We start from the raw sequence: 22694 nt of genomic DNA, 5'->3' as shown, positions 1-22694 counted from the left end.
AGTTCTTAAAGAGATGAGAATAACAGATTACCTGACCTGCCTCCTGAGAAATCTGTATGCAGGTCAAGAAACAACAGTTAGAAATAGACAGGGAACAACAGACTCATTCCAAATAGGGAAAGGAGTACATCAACGTTGTATATTGTCACCCTGCTCATTTAACTTATATGCAGAGTACATCATGATGTGAAATGACAGGCTGGATGAAGTACAAGCTGGAATCAAGATTGCCGGGAGAAATATCAATAACCTCAGACATGCAGATGACACCACCCTTATGGCAGAAAGCAAAGAAGAACTCAAGAGCCTGTTGATGAAAGTGAAAGATCAGAGTGAAAAAGTTGGCTTAAAATTCAACATTTAGAAAAGTAAGATCATGGCATCTGGTCCCATCACTTCATGGCAAATAGATGGGGAAACAATAGAAACAGTGAGAGACTTTATTTTGGGGTGCTCCAAAATCACCACATATGGTGACTGCAGCCATGAAATTAAAAGTCGCTTGCTCCTTGGAAGAAAATCTATGACCAACCTGGAAAGCATATTAAAAAGCAAAGACACTACCCTGACAACAAAGGTCCATCTAGTCAAAGCTATGGTTTTTCCAGTAGTCATGTATGGATGTGAGAATTGGACTATAAAGAAAGCTGAGCACCGAAGAATTGATGCTTTTGAACTGTGGTGTTGGAGAAGACTCTTGAGAGTCCCCTGGACTGCAAGGATATCAAACCAATCAATCCTAAAGGAAATCAGTCCTGAATATTCATTGGAAGGACTGATGCTAAAGCTGAAACTCCAATACTTTAGCCACCTGATATGAAGAGCTGACTCATTTGAAAAGACCCTGATGCTGGGAAAGATTGAGGGCAGGAGGAGAAGGGGAAGACAGACGATGAGATGGTTGGATGACATCACCAACTCAACGGACATGAGTTTGAGCAAGCTCTGGGAGCTGGTGAAGGACAGGGAAGTCTGGCTTGCTGTAGTCCATGGGGTCACAAAGAATCAGACATAATTGAGCAACTTAACTGATCAATTAAAGAAGATAAGTATAGAGCCTATGTTCACTAATCTCCATCTTAGCTAAATAATACAGAAAAGTTTGTAAATAGGCAATGAAAATTTTACAAATATACTGAAGGCACCATTAGGTAAAATAGATACAAAGAGAAACAATGTGAAATTCTCAACAGAGTAGTTCAGTTCAATTCAGTCGCTCAGTCGTGTCCAACTCTTTGGGACCCCATGAATTGCAGCACGCCAGGCCTCCCTGTCCATCACCAACTCCCAGAGTTCACTCACACTCACGTCCATCCAGTCAGGGATGCCATCCAGCCATCTCATCCTCTGTCATCCCCTTCTCCTCCTGCCCCCAATCCCTCCCAGCATCAGAGTCTTTTCCAATGAGTCTCTCTTTGCATGAGGTGGCCAAAGTACTGGAGTTTCAGCTTCAGCATCATTCCCTCCAAAGAAATCCCAGGGCTGAGTAACACATACCCTATTCCTAAAACATACTAAAGAAAGAAAAAACTATTAGAGATAATAAATTAAATTAACTCCAAGTACTTAAGGCAATATGGATGATTCCACAGAATAGTGGATGACAAATATGAACACAGAAACACAAGCACACATACAACACATTTTGTGCAATTCCATTTAGAAAAATTCAAGAAGCAAGTAAAAATTAATCAGCTATAAAATTAAAGCTGTGGCTACATATGGGGGAAGAGGGAAAAGATACTTGGGAGGTACATTTGAGTGTCTTCTGGAGTGAAGGTAACAGTTTTCACCGTCAAATAGTTGATTAAGCTGTAGTATTCTGTTTACTTTTCAGTGATTTTATAGGCAAATAACAAGAAAATGCTTTCTAAAAGTTGGTTACAACTGAAAATAAAGATAAACATAGAAATCACAAAATTTATAACCCTAGTTATATAAATATGCATTGAATAATGAATATTAAAAACAAAACAACATGTATTGCTTTGGTGTCTTATTACTCTAAAAGGTTTTAGTTTAAAAGGGGATGAAAGAAAAAGTAAACAAATTTAGATCAGAGAAATTTAGTTTTGAGAAAGTTTTTAATTAAGAAATTGATAGAATTAAAGAATATCCAGATTTCAGAGTAAATAAGGATATTTATAAACTAACCTTTGAAAGAGAATCCACAGTTGCTGGCTGCTGATCCTCCCTGTCCCCAGAGTCCGGAACACTGGGACTGAAGGCCATGAGGTCGGTTTTGGGCGGCCCCTCTCCAGAGCACACCCTCTGCCGCCTCTCCCGCGAATAAGACCAGCTCCCCACCGCGCCGGAGCACACCAGCCTGGGCTTCACCGGCCCGCACGCGCCCTCCCTGGGCGGCGCCGAACACCGCAGCGCCATGTACAGCAGCAGCGTGAGCACCAAAAGGCTGGACACCGCGCAGATAGCAATGATCAGATACACGTTCACATCCACCAGAACGGCCTCCGCTTCAGAGGCGCCAGACAACGCCCGCGAAGAGGCCTTGGTCGCCTGGCCGCTGTCCTCCAGCGACAGCAGCACGGTGGCCGTGGCCGTCAGCGCCGGCTCGCCGTGGTCCTTCACCAGCACCAGCAGGCGCTGGCGTGGCGCGTCCGCCTCGTCCAGGGCGCGCGTCGTGCTGATCTCGCCAGTGTACAGCCCCACGCGGAACGGGCTGCGTGCGCCACCCGCCGCCAGCTGCAGCTCGTACGACAGCCACGCGTTGTAGCCCGAGTCGGCGTCCACCGCGCGCACCTTCGCCACCACGTGGCCCGCGCCCACCGAACGCGCCACCACCTGGCTCACCGCGCTGGGTCCTCCACCTGGCCCGGGCGACAGTAGCGCAGGCGCATTGTCGTTCTCGTCCAACACAAACACCTGCAGCGTCACACTGCTGCCCAGGGGCGGCACGCCCGCGTCGCGCGCGCTCACCTGGAACTGCAGCAGCTCCAGCTCCTCGTGGTCCAGCGGCTGCAGCGCGTACACCTTGCCGCTCTCCGCGTGCACCGACACGTAGCTCGACAGCGCGCGCTCGCCCACTCTCCGCTCCACCAGTGAGTAGGACACCAGAGCGTTCTCCTGCGCGTCCGCGTCTCGCGCCGACACGGTGAAGATGTGGCAGCCGGGCGGGTTGTTCTCCTTCACGAACACCGTGTACTCGGGCTGCGGGAACGCGGGCGCATTGTCGTTCACGTCGGCCACCTCCACGGACACGCTGGCTGTGGTGGACAAGGAAGGCAACCCCCCATCTTGAGCGGTCACTACCAATTTATAGACGGACACTTTCTCGCGATCCAAGGTGCTGTCCAAAACGAGTGAATAGTAGTTCTTGAATGTGGACACCAGCCTGAAAGGGACGTGGGGCGATAGGGTACAAGTCACCTGCCCATTGACACTGGAGTCGAGGTCAGACAAACTTATCAAGGCGATGACGGTGCCCAGTGGAGCGTCTTCCCTAATTGGGAGTGACAAGAATTTGAATTCCATTACCGGGGCATTATCATTGGTGTCTTCAACTTCCACCATAACTGTACAATGTCCAGAAAGTGGCGGCTGCCCCTTATCAATGCCCTCTACAAGAATTTCATAGGATTTGGTTTCTTCAAAATCAATATATCCCTTTACCATAATTTCTCCAGTAATTGGATCCATGTAGAATTTGGATTTCACAATGGGTAAAATATCAGCTGAGAATGAATAAATAATATTCCCATTCAAGCCTTCGTCTAAATCTGAGGCGTTAAGTTTAATTACCAACGTTCCGTTAGGAACGTTTTCTAGTAATTTCACTTCATAGAGTGTTCTGTCGAAAGTTGGGGCGTTGTCGTTGGCATCCAGCACTCTGACAAGTAATTGAACAGTGCCAGTCAGCTCAGGTTTGCCGCCATCGGAGGCGGTAAGCACTAAAGAAATCTCCGGAGCTTCTTCTCTGTCTAAAGCTTTCCTTAATACCAGCCCAAGACGTTTTACCCGCTCCTCATCAGACGGTTTTTCCAACGAGAAATATTCATTGGTACTCAGCCTGTAAATCAGCAGAGCGTTGGCCCCAATGTCTGCATCAGCGGCGCCCTCTAGCGGAAATCGAGAGTCAAGAGGCCTGGATTCAGCCATAAACAGAATCTTTTGTGTTCCTGGGAACACAGGAGGATTGTCGTTAATGTCCTTCACCTCCACCTCCACATGGAACACCTGCAGCGGCCGGTCCACGATCACCTCCAGGTGGATGCTGCACTCCGCACTCTGCCCGCACAGCTCCTCCCGGTCGATCCGAGAATTCACAAACAAAATGCCATTCTGCAGATTTACCTCCAGAAGGTCCCCGCGGCCTTTGGAGGACACACGAAGCAGGCGCGGCACCAGTTCCGCCAGCCCCAGTCCCAGGTCCTGAGCGATTCGGCCCACAAAGGTGCCATGTTTGGCCTCTTCCAGGACAGAGTAGCGGACCTGGCCGGTCCCGGCCTTCCAGGCTGCGAGGAACAGAAGTGAGAGCAGCAAACGCCGGTATTCCTGGCCAGTTCCCCAGGAAAACTCCATCTCATGTCTTCAGTGTTTTGTTCTCATGAAGAGAGTCTTGTTTCCAAACGAAGCACTACCTCCTGACCGTTCAGTGCAATGCCATTGCAGCCTCCATTTTTTCAGTGGTGGATGTAGCCTCTTTACCATAAGAACAGGAGGGATTTCTTTCTTTCTTCTTTTTCTTTCTTTTTTTTTTTTTTGCTTTATGGTGTCAATTTTGTGGCACAGAGCGACATCATGTGGCTCAAAACCGTAAGTAACAGATTCTGGAAATCCATACTGTGAACTGCTAAGTCTTCATTTTTCTTTCCACCTTTGCGTGGATTTTAATGCCCTTGGAGAATAGAATCACATTTTATACTACTGCAGTACACATTTTGCACTACTGATTGACTGAGTGTGATCCTTAATTTCACCACAGGAGCAGATTTCACTTCAGTGGAAATACTTTTTTCATACAAGTTTTAAGTATTTACAGAGACCCAATTGTAGTTAACATAACCCTTTAAACAGTTGGCAAAGTGTTGGCTAGGAAAATTTGTGACATTTTTGTGTTCCTGAGAGTGAAGAAAGGTAGTCATTAATGATGACACTATTCATCATTGGACTTTACATTCTGGTTATTAAAGGCTTCAGAGAATACACCTCTAGGAAAACTCTGATCTCAGAGATAGGTAGTTGAAAGGGAATTTCAAAAAATATTCAAACAAGGAAGCAAAGACCATCAGCACTTAATTGAGAGTCTTCCTTAAATAATGTAAGGGCTGAGGGCAATGAAGCTTTAACAGGAAAGTAGGATATTGCAATATACAATTTGTGTTGGAAAGTATTCCAAATAATTTCATTCCCTGGAACCCATTCACCTCCCATGAACAACACTGGTATTCTCATTGTGGTTCTCATGGTTTATAAACACTTGCTTGTTCTTCAGGACCTAATATGCCTCAACTTCTATTTCTCCTACAGTGCTCATATAGTCTAGCCAAGGTGGACAATTTCCTGCTTCCAATAATATTTTTTGCTAAACAAATATACTCATTTCATTCTCTGCCTAAGTAATATCCAGCATTTCCAAACTCTTCTAAAGGCAGTCTTCCCCCATTATATAACAACTTAAAACTTCCTTGACCAATAAAGACTTTCACAATTAAGCCAATTGGGCAAGCATCTTTACTATCTTTTATACTATAGCATCTAGATCAATCACATTGGCCATTTATACATTAATTTCTCTTTTGTAGGTATTTGGGTATATGTATCTAATCATACATTTTTGAAATGTAAACTTTTAAAGGGAATATTTTACCGTAATATTTTAACATTCAGAATACTTATTGAGTAGTTAGTGAATATTTACTGAATAGAATAGTTTGGTTTTCTTCTATTGCTTAATAAAATGCACTAAATTAAGGTGATCATGTAGCTAGTTAAGAAAATATGATGTCTCAGCAACATCTATAACTTTTCAGAGATAAAGGAAATATTTTCCTTAGGCAATGCTCTATGTAAGATATATTTCACATGCCATATTGAAAACATGGATTTCAGGTTAGTTTTCTTTCCAGTTCTTGGCAAGCATGATCCTTGAGACATTAATAGTTCTGATGGTCAATAAGGCATTCCCAAATAATAGAGCACAATATATTCTCCACACACACACCCCAATATAGCAAGACATAATGGTAGTTATTTTCAAACTTTGACTTTCATGTTCATAAGCCGAGTACTCCATAGTTGTCTAGGACAAAAAACCTCAGTCTAAGACTTTGGACTCCAAAATCACTGTAGATGGTGACTGCAGCCATGAAATTAAAAGACGCTTACTCCTTGGAAGAAAAGTTATGACCAACCTAGATAGTATATTCAAAAGCAGAGACATTACTTTGCCGACTAAGGTCCGTCTAGTCAAGGCTATGGTTTTTCCTGTGGTCATGTATGGATGTGAGAGTTGGGCTGTGAAGAAGGCTGAGCACTGAAGAATTGATGCTTTTGAAGTGTGGTGTTGGAGAAGACTCTTGAGAGTCCCTTGGACTGCAAGGAGATCCAACCAGTCCATTCTGAAGGAGATCAGCCCTGGGATTTCTTTGGAAGGAATCATGCTAAAGCTGAAACTTCAGTACTTTGGCCACCTCATGTGAAGAGTTGACTCATTGGAAAAGACTCTGATGCTGGGGGGGGGGGGGCGGGGGATTGGGGGCAGGAGGACAAAGGGACGACAGAGGATGAGATGGCTGGATGGCATCACTGACCCGATGGATGTGAGTCTGAGTGAACTCCGGGAGATGGTGATGGACAGGGGGGCCTGGCGTGCTGCGACTCATGGGGTCGCAAAGAGTTGGACATGACTGAGTGACTGAACTAACTAACTAACTAAGACTTCCCTGGCAGTCTAGTCATTAGGACTCTGCACTTCCACTGAAGGGGGCAAGGGTTGGATCCCTGGTTGGAGAACTAAGATCCCCAGCATGTGCATGGTGAAGCCAAAAAAAGAAAATAAAATTAAATCTAGTGAAACTGGCCCTAGGCTCCCATTCTAGGAAAAGCCAGACTCCTCGCCACCATCATTTTTTTCTGAATTAAAACACAAATCTGAAAACATAAAACTAAAACTAAAGTAGTTTCAGTTATAGGACTCAACCTGTAGATTTGTGAAAAATGATTGGTATTAAACACTGAAACAAAGTAAAAAATAATCCTTGACCATTTACTCTATTTTGCTAATAATTAAATAAATAGATAAGGAATGCAGAAGAATAGAAAGGATATTTGGGAACTATTCAGTATTTACCTGATACAGTAGCAACACATCTCTAAAGGGCAAAATTTGAAAGTTTTAAAAGTGTCTTATTAGCTGAGACTCATGTTAGTCAAGAATTTGAAGAGGAGAACTGAATCTGAAGACTGAAGTCTCATATCCTGGAAGACAAGAACTCTGGATGACCCTATTATTTACAACAGGATGAAAATGATACCTAATAAAATAAATAGTGAACTGAGGTTGAACATGCTGTGGCTCATATTTGGTGGAGAGGGAGACACAAAGGACCGAGCCAGAAAGTGGAAACGGAAGTGGGAAAATGCAGGATTATCTATTTTATATGTTAGCCTCTGCTACAATGTCATTGAGTATTAACCAGGTTTTACCAATGAAACTTGAACAAGGAAGTAGAAAGTTGTAGAGTACATACTTTGTATAGAAAAGTATTCCATACAATTAGAATGGAATACATGGGAACACATTCCCCTACCATGAGAAAGATTGGTGTCTTCATTTTTATCTCTAATGGTTTAGAAATACTTGCCCATTCTTCAGTCACTAACATGCCTAAGCTTTAGTTTCCAGTGGCAAAGAAACATCAATGGGAGTCCACCAACTTACTAGGAGAACTGAACAAATATCAATGAATGGTATGAATGGAAAATAATTTTACTTCCAGTTATTTGGAACTTTGTACTTACTATATGACACACATTAATGGGTTGGTATTCAGAGGAAGGTCACCAATAATGACACTGAACTTTTTGGATATTAGCATCCTTAATATTATATGTAAAAGAGATTAATGACAATAAGTTTTGCTAGTAAAATAGCTTTAAAATTAGATGTACAGTATTTTTCCAACACTGTGCAGGTAGAAAATAATACTTCTTAACAAGACTAATAATACTCTTCCAAAAGCAATATTTTCTAAATGATTATATAGTAAAGGGAATATTAAAATTTCACTTCCTGTTGATTTCTTAATGCTTACTAATAAAAAGTAGCAAGAAACTGAAGATGAAAAAGATACAATTATAAAAGCAATAAATTTACTATTCTAGCTTTTTTGCCCAATTGGAAAACTAGGAACAATACACAGTATTGCAAAATGTGAGCACAAAAATTAAAACATCATGTTCAAGTAGAAAGAGGAAGTGAGAATCCAAATAAATAGATAAATGAGTAAAGGATCTATAAGAGAGAACAGGTTTAATAAACTAAACGGGCCAGTGACATTTGGACAAACATCTAGGCCAAATTTCACATGAGAAGTATCATTAGCTATTGAAGCATTGTACAGGAATTAGTACACCACAGTTAAAGTCAAATATTGTAAACAATGCAAAATACCCTGGAAAAATCTATTTTTTCTATCCAGACTTTTAGCAATATAATAATCCTCCAGCGATTTTTAAACACTGGCAAGTACGGTACTCATAACTTATTGCTGACTTGGTTCAAAATCATTCATTAGTCACAACAAATGCAAAACTTTTAACCACAAAACGAACACTTGGAAAAGTCTACTGCCAGAAACAAGACTAATTACTGTTAAAAATGCTTCCAAAGAAGCAGAAATAGTCAATTAAGAACAAAGACATCTTTGAAAGGTTTTTTAAAATTACTCACTTTGGCAGGAAGATCAGTCTCTACATTCAGCTGCTCTTCTCTGTCTCCACTAATGGGACCAGGTGGAAGACTAGGACTGAAGGCTATGAGATCGGTTTTGGGCGGCCCCTCCCCAGAACACACCTTCTGCCGCCTCTCCTGAGAGTAAGACCAGCTCCCCACCGCGCTGGAGCACACCAGCCTGGGCTTCACCGGCCCGCACGCGCCCTCCCTGGGCGGCGCCGAGCACCGCAGCGCCGTGTACAGCAGCAGCGTGAGCACAAACAGGCTGGACACCGCGCAGATGGCGATGATCAGATACACGTTCACATCCACCAGAACTGGATCCGCTTCAGCCGCGCCAGACAATGCCCGCGAAGAGGCCTTGGGCGCCTGGCCGCTGTCCTCCAGCGACAGCAGCACAGTGGCCGTGGCTGTCAGCGCCGGCTCGCCGTGGTCTTTCACCAGCACCAGCAGGCGCTGGCGCGGCGCGTCCGCCTCGTCTAGGGCGCGCGTCGTGCTGATCTCGCCAGTGTACAGCCCCACGCGGAAAGGGCTGCTCGCGCCACCCGCCGCCAGCTGCAGCTCGTACGACAGCCACGCGTTGTAGCCCGAGTCGGCGTCCACCGCGCGCACCTTCGCCACCACGTGGCCCGCGCCCACCGAACGCGCCACCACCTGGCTCACCGCGCTGGGTCCTCCGCCTGGCCCGGGCGGCAGTAGCGCAGGCGCGTTGTCGTTCTCATCCAGCACGAACACCTGCAGGGTCACGTTGCTGCCCAGGGGCGGCACGCCCGCGTCGCGCGCGCTCACCTGGAACTGCAGCAGCTCCAGCTCCTCGTGGTCCAGCGGCTGCAGCGCGTACACCTTGCCGCTCTCCGCGTGCACCGACACGTAGCTCGACAGCGCGCGCTCGCCCACCCGCCGCTCCACCAGCGAGTAGGACACCAGCGCGTTCTCCTGCGCGTCCGCGTCTCGCGCAGACACGGTGAAGATGTGGCAGCCGGGCGGGTTGTTCTCCTTCACGAACACCGTGTACTCGGGCTGCGGGAACGCGGGCGCGTTGTCGTTCACGTCGGCCACCTCCACGGACACGCTGGCCGTGGCCGACAGCGAAGGTGAGCCCCCGTCCCTCGCGGTCACCACTACCTCATAGTTCGCCACGCTCTCGCGATCCAAGACGCTGTCCAACACTAATGAATAGTAATTCTTGAAGGTGGACTGCAGCTTGAAGGGCACATGATGAGTCAAGGTGCAGGTCACCTGCCCATTGGCACCAGAATCGAGGTCGGACACGCTGATCAGGGCGATGACTGTGCCGACTGGAGCATCTTCTAATATAGGTAAAGAGAGTGATTTGATAACCAACTCGGGTACATTATCATTCATGTCCAAAATTTCCACTAGAACCGTGCAGTGATCTGCCATTGGGGGAGTTCCTTTATCTGTTGCCTCTACCTGTATTTCATATAACTTAGTTAACTCAAAATCTATGTCACCCTTTACAATGATGTATCCATTAACGGGATCTAAATGGAATTTCGACAAAGTATCTGCTGATGTGTCTGTATTGAAAGAATACACAATGTCCTTATTTATTCCTTCATCCGAATCAGAGGCGTTAACAGTCACTACTAGGGTACCATTTGGTGCATTTTCAAATAATTTGACTTTGTAGATCGTGCTCTCAAACTCCGGAGCATTGTCGTTTACATCTAGAACGGTGATCTTCAGTTGAGTAGTGCCAGTGAGTTCTGGTTTCCCACCGTCAACTGCAGTTATAAGTAAGTGATGCTCAGGAGTGTCCTCTCGATTTAAAAGTTTTTTCAGCACAAGTCCAAGGGATTTAATTTCCTCATCATTTCTTTTTACATCCAAGGTAAAATATTCATTGGAGTTAAGCCTGTAAGTTAATAAAGAATTAGCTCCGATATCTGCATCTGATGCGCCCTCTAGCGGAATCCGAGAACCAGGCGGCCGGGATTCATAAATAAACAAATTTTTTACTGCCATTGGAAAAACCGGTGGGTTGTCGTTAATGTCCTTCACCTCCACCTCCACATGGAACACCTGCAGCGGCCGGTCCACGATCACCTCCAGGTGGATGCTGCATTCCGCCCTCGGCCCGCACAGCTCCTCCCTGTCGATCCGAGAATTCACAAACAAAATGCCATTCTGCAGATTTACCTCCAGAAGATCCCCGCGGTCTTTGGACGCCACCCTGAACAAGCGCGGCACCAGCTCCTCCAGCTCCAGTCCCAGGTCCTGCGTGATGCGGCCCACGAAAGTGCCGTGTTTGGCCTCCTCGGAGACCCAGTAGTGGACCTGGCCGCTCCCGGCCTCCCAGAACAGGAGAAATATTACCGAAAGCAGTAGTCGGCAGTCTCCCTGACCTTCTCTCCAGGAAAGTACCATTGCAAGCGTTTTCCAAGTATTGGGTCGCTTTTGCAACGATCAAAATTTTGAAAATACTTTTAGTTCCTTATTCTTCATTTCATAAATAATCATTCCATGCCCGTATTTCACAGATGGTGAGGAAAAGCAGCATCTTACTACGTAATGAATGCTGTATTTCTTCTGTGGTAAAATACCTTGCGGTGGACAGCGACATCATGTGGCTAAATGTGTAGGTATTAAATAAATCTATCTTTTCCTTCCATTGAACTTCCCTCAATTTTTTTCCTTGTTAATTTCCTTCCCACTCCTCAAAGTTTTCATGTATTTTTTCAAAATATATGCTTAGAACTTTTCTACTAATTCATGACTTTCAATTAGGCCAGTCCATTCCATACAGTTAAATATAGTAAAATAGTGATTATTGTTTTAACAGTAGTGGACATCTATTGGAAATATTTCCCATATGACAAGTGCTATTCCATTTGTTTTAACAGGGTTATCTCATTAAATTCTCACAACAACCTTCTGAGGTAGGAATTAATATGATTCAGTTTTTAGAAACACTGAAGTGGAAACATGTACAGGTTAGTAACTTAAAAAATAATATTGACTTGTGGTGTTGAGTGGGATTTCAATCTACTTCAAGATTCATGACTTTAACCACTTGACCACAAAGTCTACATTTTACAGAAAAATCAGGCCTTTGATATTTATAACCATTAAAACAACAAACTGATAAAAATGTGTGTATATATGTATATATACACATACACAATTTACTTCTATATTATTATGGCAATTTGTTACTTTATAAAATATGTTCACTTATATTTCTTCCTTTATAGAATGTCTACAAACCATTTTTGTGTCCTTTATCCAACAACTGCATCTTTGTTAGCTGTCTCAACTATTGTTTATATAAAGATTTCACAAGTCAGTCTTATTGTTGTTGTTAAGTCATTAAGTCATGTCTGACTCTTTTGCAACCCTATGGACTGTAGTCCACCAGGCTCCTCTGTCCATGGGACTTCTCAGGCAAGAACACTGGAGTGGATTACCATTTTCTTCTCTAGATAATCTTTCTGACACATTGATCAAACCCACATCTCCTGCACTGGCAGTCGGATTCTTTACTACTGAGCCACCAGGGAAGCCAAAGTCAGTATTTTACAGTACAGTTATTTTGTAAATTTGGTTTTTGCTGCATAAAAACACAGCAAATTGTTTGATTTGGATATTTGTTATATTCACATCATACCAGGGGAAATTATACTAATTTTTTAAATCTCTATACCATTTATACATTTCAATTTACCCGTATATCCTAATGGAGAAGGCAATGGCACCCCACTCCAGTACTCTTGCCTGGAAAATTCCATGGACGGAGAAGCCTGGTAGGCTGCAGTCCATGGGGTCACCAAGAGTCGGACATGACTGAGCAACTTCACTTTCACTTTTTACTTTCATACATTGGAGAAGGAAATGGCAACCCACTCCAGTGTTCTTGCTTGGAGAATCCCAGGGACGGGGGAGCCTGGTGGGCTGCCATCTATGGGGTCGCACAGAGCCAGACACGACTGAAGTGACTTAGCAGCAGCAGTATATCCTAAAATGTTCCCAATATGAAATAATTGTGTTTTTACTAATCTTCACTCTGGATGAATTTCTGGCTTCCAATTTGTTAAAAAGTTGTTACTTGAAAGAACTGGTGTTTAATCATTGAAGAGAGAAAAATAGTTTTAGAATCTGACTCACTTATTCAACATATGTAAAACTAGGCCATGAAAGCGTTTGGAAGTTGAACAGAGAAAATTCATGAGAAGAGGTTGAATTTAGAGAGGTAAGAGTATGCCCAAATTTTGCTTATAATCAGACTCTTTTTAAATGAAATTGAACATGTGATTTAAGGGAATTCCTTGTTGATCCAATGGTTAGGACTCCTTGCTTCCACTGCTGGGAGTGTGGCCAAAAACCAACAAACTGTCATTTAAGTATTACGAGAATAGTTCTCATAACAGGTTTTTCCATGTACTCATTGAATGCAACCAACATTGCAGTTTACTCATATTTTATTATTCATATTTAGAATAGAATAAATTATCAATTAAATTTTAGTGAATAAATAAGTGAATATTTTAAATTAACTTTCTTTAAAATATGAGGTAAATTAATGATATTTGTTTGTATCAAACATAATTTCTAGTTGATTCTGCTATACTAGTTCATGAAAAAGAAGTAAACATTTAAGACTTATTTTGGAAAAGAATGGATCTAGGAAATAATTATAATTATCAGTATGCCAGTAGGTGCTTTGGTGGATCTTTAAAGGCAGTAGCTAGTTTTAAAATGAGAGGCAAAATTAAAAATTTTTAATATCATGGACTTCATATCAGTAAGATACCTTTCACAGCTTACTGTAATACTATACATTTCATGATACTTAAGAGTGTACTTTTCTGCAAAATGGAATGCCATAGGGAATTTATAAGAGAGTAGATCCCATAATGATTATTAAGAGATGCTGCTAACTGCTAACTCGCTTCAGTCATGTCCAACTCTGTGTGACCCCATAGACGGCAGCCCACCAGGCTCCCCCGTCCCTGGGATTCTCCAGGCAAGAACACCAGAGTGGGTTGCCATTTCCTTCTCCAACATGAAAGTGGAAAGTGCAAGTGAAGCCGCTCAGTCGTGTCCAACCCTTAGCGACCCCATGGACTGTAGCCCACCAGGCTCCTCCGTCCATGGAATTTTCCAGGCAAGAGTACTGGAGTGGGGTGCCATTGCCTTCTCCATTAAGAGATGAAGGTAATACTAAAGAAACTATATGAGTTGAGAAAACTGAGCTAATATGTGAATAAAGTATTAGTGAGTAATATCTACTCTCACTTAGACATCTCTTGGCAACTGAATCAAGAAAATGTAAATATGAAATAAAAATCAGTAAGAGCTTATACAATGATCTGTTGTGATTCCTGGAGATATGGACACACTTGGATATAATATAAAAGCTTACAGTTTACCTAGAATAGAATATAGTGACCAGACTGTTGGTAGGAGAGATTCCATTTAACCATTCATATTTTCTGCACACAAGTCTCAAGAAAGTGATGAGTAGTGATGACTCATCTTAAGAAAGAGCTTTTTCCTCATCTGTTCAAGACATTTGTTTTTCTCTGTAAAGTCTCAGATGAACTTTTCTGATTCCCAGCAAATATATACTCCCTGCATTTTGAGGTATATCAACTCTGAGGTGCTAATAAAGTTTCATGCAGGAACAGATTATACTTAAATGGAGGTCATTATTTCCCCACCAAACTCCATTCCTTTAATAACAGATCCCAGATAGAAATGTATATTCTAGCCTATCTGTAAAATGGCTAAAGCTAAGATCACTTAGTGGAAGTTATTTTATGAATCATCAATATCCACATATGTTTGAGGGGGGAAAAGCAAATAACTATGGACCAAAGAGTAGTAGAAGACAGTAATTTCACCCCAAGACATCTTCCTTTGGTTGGAAAAAAAGTGTTTTTAACATCCTTTCCAAATGTAACATTTACTCACCAAGTTTAGTGTTTAACCCAACATAGTAGTTTCCATTGAATAACTACATTTTCCTTACCTTATGTGTGGTGCTAAGTCGCTTCAGTTGTGTCTGGCTCTGTGAGACCCTATGGACTGTGGCCTGCCAGGCTCTTCTGTCTGTGGGATTCTCTAGGCAAGAATACTGGAGTGGGTTGCCATGCCCTCCTCCAGGCCCAAGGATCAACCCGAGTCTCTTAAAACTCCTGCATTGATGGGCAGGTTCTTACCACTAGCACTCTTCCTTATGTTACCTTTTGGGAAAACTCCAACTTCATAGGAATATGATTGCTGCCAGTCTTGGAAAATGTTATCACAGGCATTGTGTGTGGTGCCAGAGGGAGGTGGTCAATCTCTGCACAGTGGGAGGTCTACATATATTACCCCAGTGATACACTTTAAGCCTGACTAAACATCCCACAAAATAAAGAGTGAGTTATAGTATTCTCCACTTGTATGAAGAAAAAGTCCCACTACCTGGTCACCCCACAATGTGACTTTTTAAAATGATTTTTCAATTAAACAAAGTTGAAAGGGAGCTCTTTTCTCAGTGAACTCTCTATTGTGTCTTAAAACTAAGAATTTTGCAAATGTGAAGTCTTTATTCCAAATACTGTTGAAAAACATATGTAAGATTAGCAATTATTTCTAAATGATGTCATGTGTTGTGATGACCTATGATATGTACTTTGGAGGTCCTGGCATTATAAATTTATTCAGGCTGCTTTTAAATACATGGAAAGAAAAATTAGCATATTAATTGTTACATAAACAGATAAAGACAAATTCTTGATCAAAGGAATAATTTGGGAAATTTCCAACATATTCTGACAGAATGGATGAATGATATAAATTGAAAATATATATTCCATAATCATGCTCTAAATTTCCCCAATTGTGATTTTTTAATACAAGAAAAACAATTTAGAGGTAATAGTAAGTTTTCAAATTTTGCTGAAGTATTTTTTTCATTCCTTCAATCCTATTATTCATGGTGAAAGGAATAATTTGGAAAATTATTTTGGAATAATTTTGTAATTTATGTAAATTTCAAAATGTAAAAAGATCATCTAAGTAATTTTTTCTCAATGCAAGAAATTGATTTCTATTCATACCACATATTGCACAATAGGATAATGATATAAATAAAAACAACTATAAATCAAAATAATAGAATTATGGAGAACAAAGGAAATAAAACAATTTTAGAGATGATGGGGGAAAAATTAAGACTCACCTTTCCGAATTGTTCTGATTCGGAGAGCTGTTGTCTTTCGTCCGCTGAGCCTGGACCTTGAGGCAGGCTAGGACTGAAGGCCATGAGATCGGTTTTGGGCGGCCCCTCTCCAGAGCACACCTTCTGCCGCCTCTCCCGCGAATAAGACCAGCTCCCCACCGCGCTGGAGCACACCAGCCTGGGCTTCACCGGCCCGCACGCGCCCTCGCTGGCCGGCGCCGAACACCGCAGCGCCATATACAGCAGCAGCGTGAGCACAAACAGGCTGGACACCGCACAGATGGCGATGATCAGATACACGTTCACATCCACCAGAACGGCCTCCGCTTCAGAGGCGCCAGACAATGCCCGCGAAGAGGCCTTGGGCGCCTGGCCGCTGTCCTCCAGCGACAGCAGCACGGTGGCCGTGGCCGTCAGCGCCGGCTCGCCGTGGTCCTTCACCAGCACCAGCAGGCGCTGGCGCGGCGCGTCCGCCTCGTCCAGGGCGCGCGTCGTGCTGATCTCGCCGGTGTACAGCCCCACGCGGAAAGGGCTGCTCGCGCCACCCGCCGCCAGCTGCAGCTCGTACGACAGCCACGCGTTGTAGCCCGAGTCGGCGTCCACCGCGCGCACCTTCGCCACCACGTGGCCCGCGCCTACGGACCTCGACACCACCTGGCTCACCGCGCTGGGTCCTCCGCCTGGCCCGGGCGGCAGCAGCGCAGGCGCGTTGTCGTTCTCATCCAGCACGAACACCTGCAGGGTCACGTTGCTGCCCAGGGGCGGCACGCCCGCGTCGCGCGCGCTCACCTGGAACTGCAGCAGCTCCAGCTCCTCGTGGTCCAGCGGCTGCAGCGCGTACACCTTGCCGCTCTCCGCGTGCACCGACACGTAGCTCGACAGCGCGCGCTCGCCCACCCGCCGCTCCACCAGCGAGTAGGACACCAGCGCGTTCTCCTGCGCGTCCGCGTCTCGCGCAGACACGGTGAAGATGTGGCAGCCAGGCGGGTTGTTCTCTTTCACGAACACGGTATACTCTGGCTGCGCGAACGCGGGCGCGTTGTCGTTCACGTCGGCCACCTCCACGGACACGCTGGCCGTGGCCGACAGCGAAGGCGAGCCCCCGTCCCTCGCGGTCACCACCACCTCATAGTTCGCCACGCTCTCGCGATCCAAGACGCTGTCCAACACGAGTGAATAGTAATTCTTGAAGGTGGACACCAGTTTGAAGAGGTCTTGGGGAATCAGGGTGCAGGTCACCTGTCCATTGGCAGCGGAGTCACGGTCGGCCACCGTGATGAGAGCAATGACACTGCCCAGTGGAGCATCTTCTCGAATGGGAAGTGAAAGAGACGTGATTGAGACTTCTGGTGAGTTATCATTGATGTCCACAAGTTTTACTGAAATTTTACAGTGCCCAGACATTGACGGAGTCCCGTTGTCATACGCAATAACTTGAATATCATATAATTTCACTTCTTCATAATCTAATTGTCCCTTAGTTCTGATTTCCCCTGAGCTAGGATCTATGTTGAACTTGGTCTTTATATTCTGGGACACATCACTACTAAATGAATACACAATCTCACTATTTGATCCTTCATCTGCGTCAGAAGAATTTAATTTAATCACCAAGGTTCCATTTGCCACGTTCTCTAACAACTGTATTTTGTAAACTGATTGGTCAAAAGTAGGTTCGTTGTCATTCACATCTAATACCTTAATAAGCAACTGAACAGTGCCCGTGAGCTCAGGTTTGCCCCCATCAGTAGCCACTAGTAACAAATTAATTTCAGCAGTTTCCTCTCTGTCCAGAGATTTCCTCAGCACAAGAGACAAAGACTGACTTAGTTCATCATTTGTCTGTATATCTAGAAAGAAATACTCACTGGAGCTGAGCTTGTAGGTGAGAAGAGCGTTTACTCCGATATCTGCATCAAATGCCCCCTCTAGAGGAAACCGTGAGTCAAGCAGTCTCGATTCGTGAAACCGGATAGTCTTTACCGCCACTGGAAATACTGGCGGGTTGTCGTTAATGTCCTTCACCTCCACCTCTACATGGAACACCTGCAGCGGCCGATCCACGATCACCTCCACGTGGATACTGCACTCTGCCTTCCTCCCACACAGCTCCTCCCTGTCGATCCGAGAATTCACAAACAAAATGCCATTCTGCAGATTTACCTCCAGAAGGTCCCTGCGGCCTTTGGATGCCACCCGGAACAGGCGCGGCACCAGCTCCGCCAGCTCCAGTCCCAGGTCCTGGGCTATGCGGCCCACGAAGGTGCCGTGTTTGGCCTCCTCAGCGACTGAGTAGCGGACCTGGCCTCTCCCGGCCTCGCCTACAGCTAAGAGCAGAAGCAGCGGAAGCAGATGCCGGACCTCCACGCCCCTACTCTTAGAAGACACCATCACCAATTCTCAGTGAGTTGATCAAATTAGAATATGGTGTTGTGCAAAATTTTAAATGTTGTCCTCTAATCTCTGCTCAAGTCCTGCTGCCTCTCTCATTGCTCTCCTCTCTGGAGTTACAATAGGGTTCTGGGTATTTTTCTTCTTAGAGAACATACTGTGGTAAGACAGCGACATCATGTGGCCAAAATCTAGGCTCTACTGTTGATTGTGTGGATTTAAATTTTAACAATTGCTCAGGCTGTTTCCTGATAGATTTCATTTAGGAAAAATACCTATCTTAAACTGAAATATATCATTTCCCCCTTTTACTGTGTTAAAAATATATAACAAAATTTACCATATCATTCACTTTTAAGTATAAAGTTTAGTTTGTTATAGTCACATTGTTGTGAAATATCTTGAGAACTTTCATCTTGCAAACATGAATCTCTATACCCATTAGAAAACAAGTCCCCTTTTCCACCACACTGCATCCCTCTCACTACCATTCTACTTTCTGTTTCTACAAATTTGACCACTCTAGGTACCTCACATAAATGAAATCTCACAGTTTGGTTGTGACTGGATTATTTCACTAAGGTTCATCCATGTTGTAGCATGTGATGAATTTCCTTACTTATAAGGTCAAATAATATTCTGATTTTTTTATATACCACATTTTTTTATATACCACATTCATCCACCTGTCCATGGATATCTTGGTTCCTTCCACCTTTTAGCTATTGAGACTAGTGCTGTTATAACCATTGGTATGAAAATATGGGCTTCCCTTGCAGCTCAGCTGGTAAAGAATCCACCTACAATGTAGAAAACCCAGGTTCGATTCCTGGGTTGGGAAGATCCCTGGAGAAGGAAATGGCAACCCACTCCAGTATTCTTGCCTGGAGAATCCCATGGACTGTAGCCTGCCAGGCTCCTCTGTCCATGGGATCACAAGAGTCAGACACAACTTGGCAACTAAACCATCACCACCATGAAAATATCTGTGAGACCCTGCTTCCAGTTCTTTTGGATATAACAGTATTTTTTCTGTTTCTTCAAGTAAAACACATAGAAATCAAAGGCTATTTTAGTTTATATTTTATAAATTGAAAATATATTTATATATTTAATTTTTGCTTTGTGATTTAATTTTGCTTTCTGGACTGTTCACAGATGTTTGTAAATTAATAATTTATTTTCCTCATCTGGATAATTTATTCTTAATTAAGAATATCCCCTTTTCTACTACATTTGGATTTTTATTCAAGAACAGTACAATTGATCTCTTTTTAGTGTTGAGAATATCTTACTTTAATAATTCTTAGCTGTCCCCTTCATATACAAATGATATGAAAATATGACAAAGATAACATAGGGATAAAACAAAGTGAATTGAGGGTAAGTCAGTGTCAAAATGCATAAAAGTTATCTTCAGTTACTCTAAGGAGGTCACAACCACAAAGAAGGCTGAACACTGAAGAACTGATGCTTTCAAACTGTGGTGCTGAAGAAGACTCTTTAGAGTCCTTTGGACAGTAAGGAGATTAAATCAGTCAGTTCTAAAGGAAATCAACCCTGAATATTCACTGGAAGGACTGATGCTGAGCTGAAGCTCCAATACTTTGGCCACCTGATGCAAAGAGCCTATTCACTGGAAAAGACTCTGATGCTGGGAAAGATTGAGACATGAGGAGAAGAGGGAGACAGTGGATGAGATAGTTAAATGGCATCACTGACTCAATGGACATGAGTTCGAGCAAACTGCAGGAGATGGTGAAGGACAGGGAAGCCTGGAGTGCTGCAGTTCATGGGGTCGAAAAGAGTTGGACACATCTTATGACTGAACCACCATAAGGCACTCACAAACTTTGTTTTTGGCAAAGAGGAAAACAAAAATAAACTGCAAAATTTATAGTGTCAGTAAAAGAAAAAAATCCTTGCTAAAGAAAAACTAGATTTTCCTGGTACTGAAATCCAATGCTAATTTCTCCCTTGAGTCTAATATCTTAAGATACTTATGCACATCATCTATGAAGTATATATGTCTATTAATCATATTCTAACAATAAACTGACTTAAGCAAAAAAAGCAGAACATTATTTATTGTTTTATACATGGAAATGGAAAATTGTGTACTAGTTTCAGGAAGAGCTGGGTGTACACACTTTAATAATGTCATAAGAAAATTATCTCAACATTTATAATACTTTTACATGTGATGGCAAAAATGGCTAGGGTAGCTTTTAGGCTACCTATTTTCAGGCCACATGTAGTGACTCTCAGCAGAAAGAAAAATGCCCTTTTCCTAGTAGCCCAATAGACAATCACTTCCTTTGATCCTGTTTAGATGACATATCTTTTCTTTAGTCAATAGTGGTGATGGTCCTCACACTGGCCAGACATGCTTTGCTTATTTATTCTTGAAGCCAGGAGATGAAATCAGGCACACCTAAATTATGTGGACTAAAAACAAGGAGGTTGGTTTTCGTTAAGGCCAGTACAAGGACTCATGTATTTGGTTTCTCCTGGAGCTTAAAGTGATTGCACATAGCTGCTAGCCATTATATCATTAAGTAGTTGCAGTGCAACTGTATATTTGTAATATCCTACGGGTTTTTTAATAATCAGTAGCCACATACCAGCTACTGTTGACATACTAAGGAGTTATGCCTAAAATCCAGATATTAGCTTTAGGAAACATGGCTTGCTTAAAGAGAATTTTTGCAATCCTATAATCTAATTTTTTCTGGAATTTGAGAATCATATGTCTGAAGATATGAGGCACATTCTTCTGTTATTCAGGGTTTCTGAGGACCCGGAATATCTGTCCCCCTCTCTCAGAAAGATAGATTTCCATTGCCAGAAATGCAAGCACATTTCCTCCAATGGGGATAGGAGTCTGAGAAGCCAAGCTTAGCCAATAAGCTTAACATTTCTTTGTAACTGTAGTGGTTGGAATGGTAGCTCCCAAAAGATATATCCACTCAGAACCTTAAAATGTGTCTTTATTTGGAATAGAGATCTTTACAGACATAATTAAGATAAACCTAAACACATTATCCTAGATTTGGGTGGGTCACAAATCCAGTGACAAATATCCTTATAAGAGACAGAAAAAATGCACAGAGGCATGTGAAAGAAGGATCTGCGACCACTGAGACAGAAACTGGAGTTACACTGCCATGAGCCACAGAATGGCTAGAGCCACCAGAACCTGGAAGAGGCTGGGAAGAATTCTCCCCTTACAGTCTTCAGAAAGATCATGGCCTTGCCAACACCTTGTTGGATTTCTGGCCTCTAGAACTGTGAGAGAATAAATTTCTGTTGTGTTGTTTCAAGCCCCCAAGATTGTGGTAATTTGTTACATACAGAAGCATTACAAAACCAATATAGTATCCATTGCTAAGAATACCCTTTGCACTTACCAAAGCAAACTGTCAATTCCCTACGATTTTATGTCTCTGAGCATTCATTCTTTGAAAATGCTCATTGAAATCTTTCACAAAACTACAACAAAGCCCCTGAAGGAAGAAAGCAAGAAAGGGAAATGGATGATAGGCAAGAAAAAAAAAAGAGGTGCCTAAAACATTTTAAATTCAGTTTATTATTTTTCTTCTCCTGATTTTTATATAAAAAGAAATCACTACACAATAATTTTTCCATAGAATCCAAGTTATATAATCTACTTAATGGTCAGATACTTTAGTGAAAGGGTCAATAATAATGTTCTCCTATCAGTTGTATAGACTACATGTTGTAATGCTGTTCTTGTAAAATATATTCTATTCACATTAGCTTAATGGCAGTGGAACCCCAATAACCAAGTTGCTGTATATTGACTGTTTCCATTTTAAATAAACATGATTTTATCTCTGACTCCTGCAAAGTCCTCTGTGGTTATGGGAGACTGGTCTAGGACAGCTTTTCTCCACATGTTGGCTCAGCATCCCAGAATATTTTGATCAATGGCATCTCAGCATCAACCTGTACTTCCACAAATGCTACAATAGGAAAAGACAGCAGGAGGCAATCTTTCACTGGCAATCATCTGTTTCTGCTTGGAAGTGATATACATCATTCACATGTATTTGATCAAAGAAAATCAAAGCTCAGGGTAGCAAGGAAATGAAATCTTCCAGTGTTCCCAGAAGGGGGAGAACAGAAATATTGACAGTGGCTACCAAAATAAACAACTGTTTCTCATTCTCATCT

At 43.0% G+C, this 22694-nt stretch overlaps 2 protein-coding genes and 1 pseudogene across 2 annotated transcripts; all 3 read right to left on the bottom strand.

The window, feature by feature from the left end:
- Window positions 1–2142: 2142 nt before the first annotated feature.
- LOC138441606 (protocadherin alpha-4-like) lies at window positions 2143–4655 on the bottom strand. Its single transcript, XM_069592721.1, has one exon. It carries the CDS (start codon window positions 4537–4539, stop codon window positions 2143–2145), a length of 2397 nt encoding a protein of 798 aa, XP_069448822.1. The 5' UTR covers window positions 4540–4655.
- A 4101-nt stretch (window positions 4656–8756) lies between these two features.
- LOC138441605 (protocadherin alpha-3 pseudogene) lies at window positions 8757–11402 on the bottom strand (annotated as a pseudogene).
- A 4068-nt stretch (window positions 11403–15470) lies between these two features.
- On the bottom strand, window positions 15471–18603 carry LOC138441604 (protocadherin alpha-2-like). Its single transcript, XM_069592720.1, has 2 exons — window positions 16107–18603; window positions 15471–15482 (listed from the first exon to the last, which is right to left on the bottom strand). Exons 1-2 carry the CDS (start codon window positions 18495–18497, stop codon window positions 15471–15473), a joined length of 2403 nt encoding a protein of 800 aa, XP_069448821.1. The 5' UTR covers window positions 18498–18603.
- Window positions 18604–22694: the final 4091 nt, after the last annotated feature.

Source organism: Ovis canadensis, chromosome 5 (genome assembly GCF_042477335.2).
Source record: "Ovis canadensis isolate MfBH-ARS-UI-01 breed Bighorn chromosome 5, ARS-UI_OviCan_v2, whole genome shotgun sequence".
NCBI classification, from domain to species: Eukaryota; Metazoa; Chordata; class Mammalia; order Artiodactyla; family Bovidae; genus Ovis; species Ovis canadensis.
Note: the sequence above shows the minus strand (reverse complement) of the source record. Positions and strands in the feature narration are given on the sequence as shown.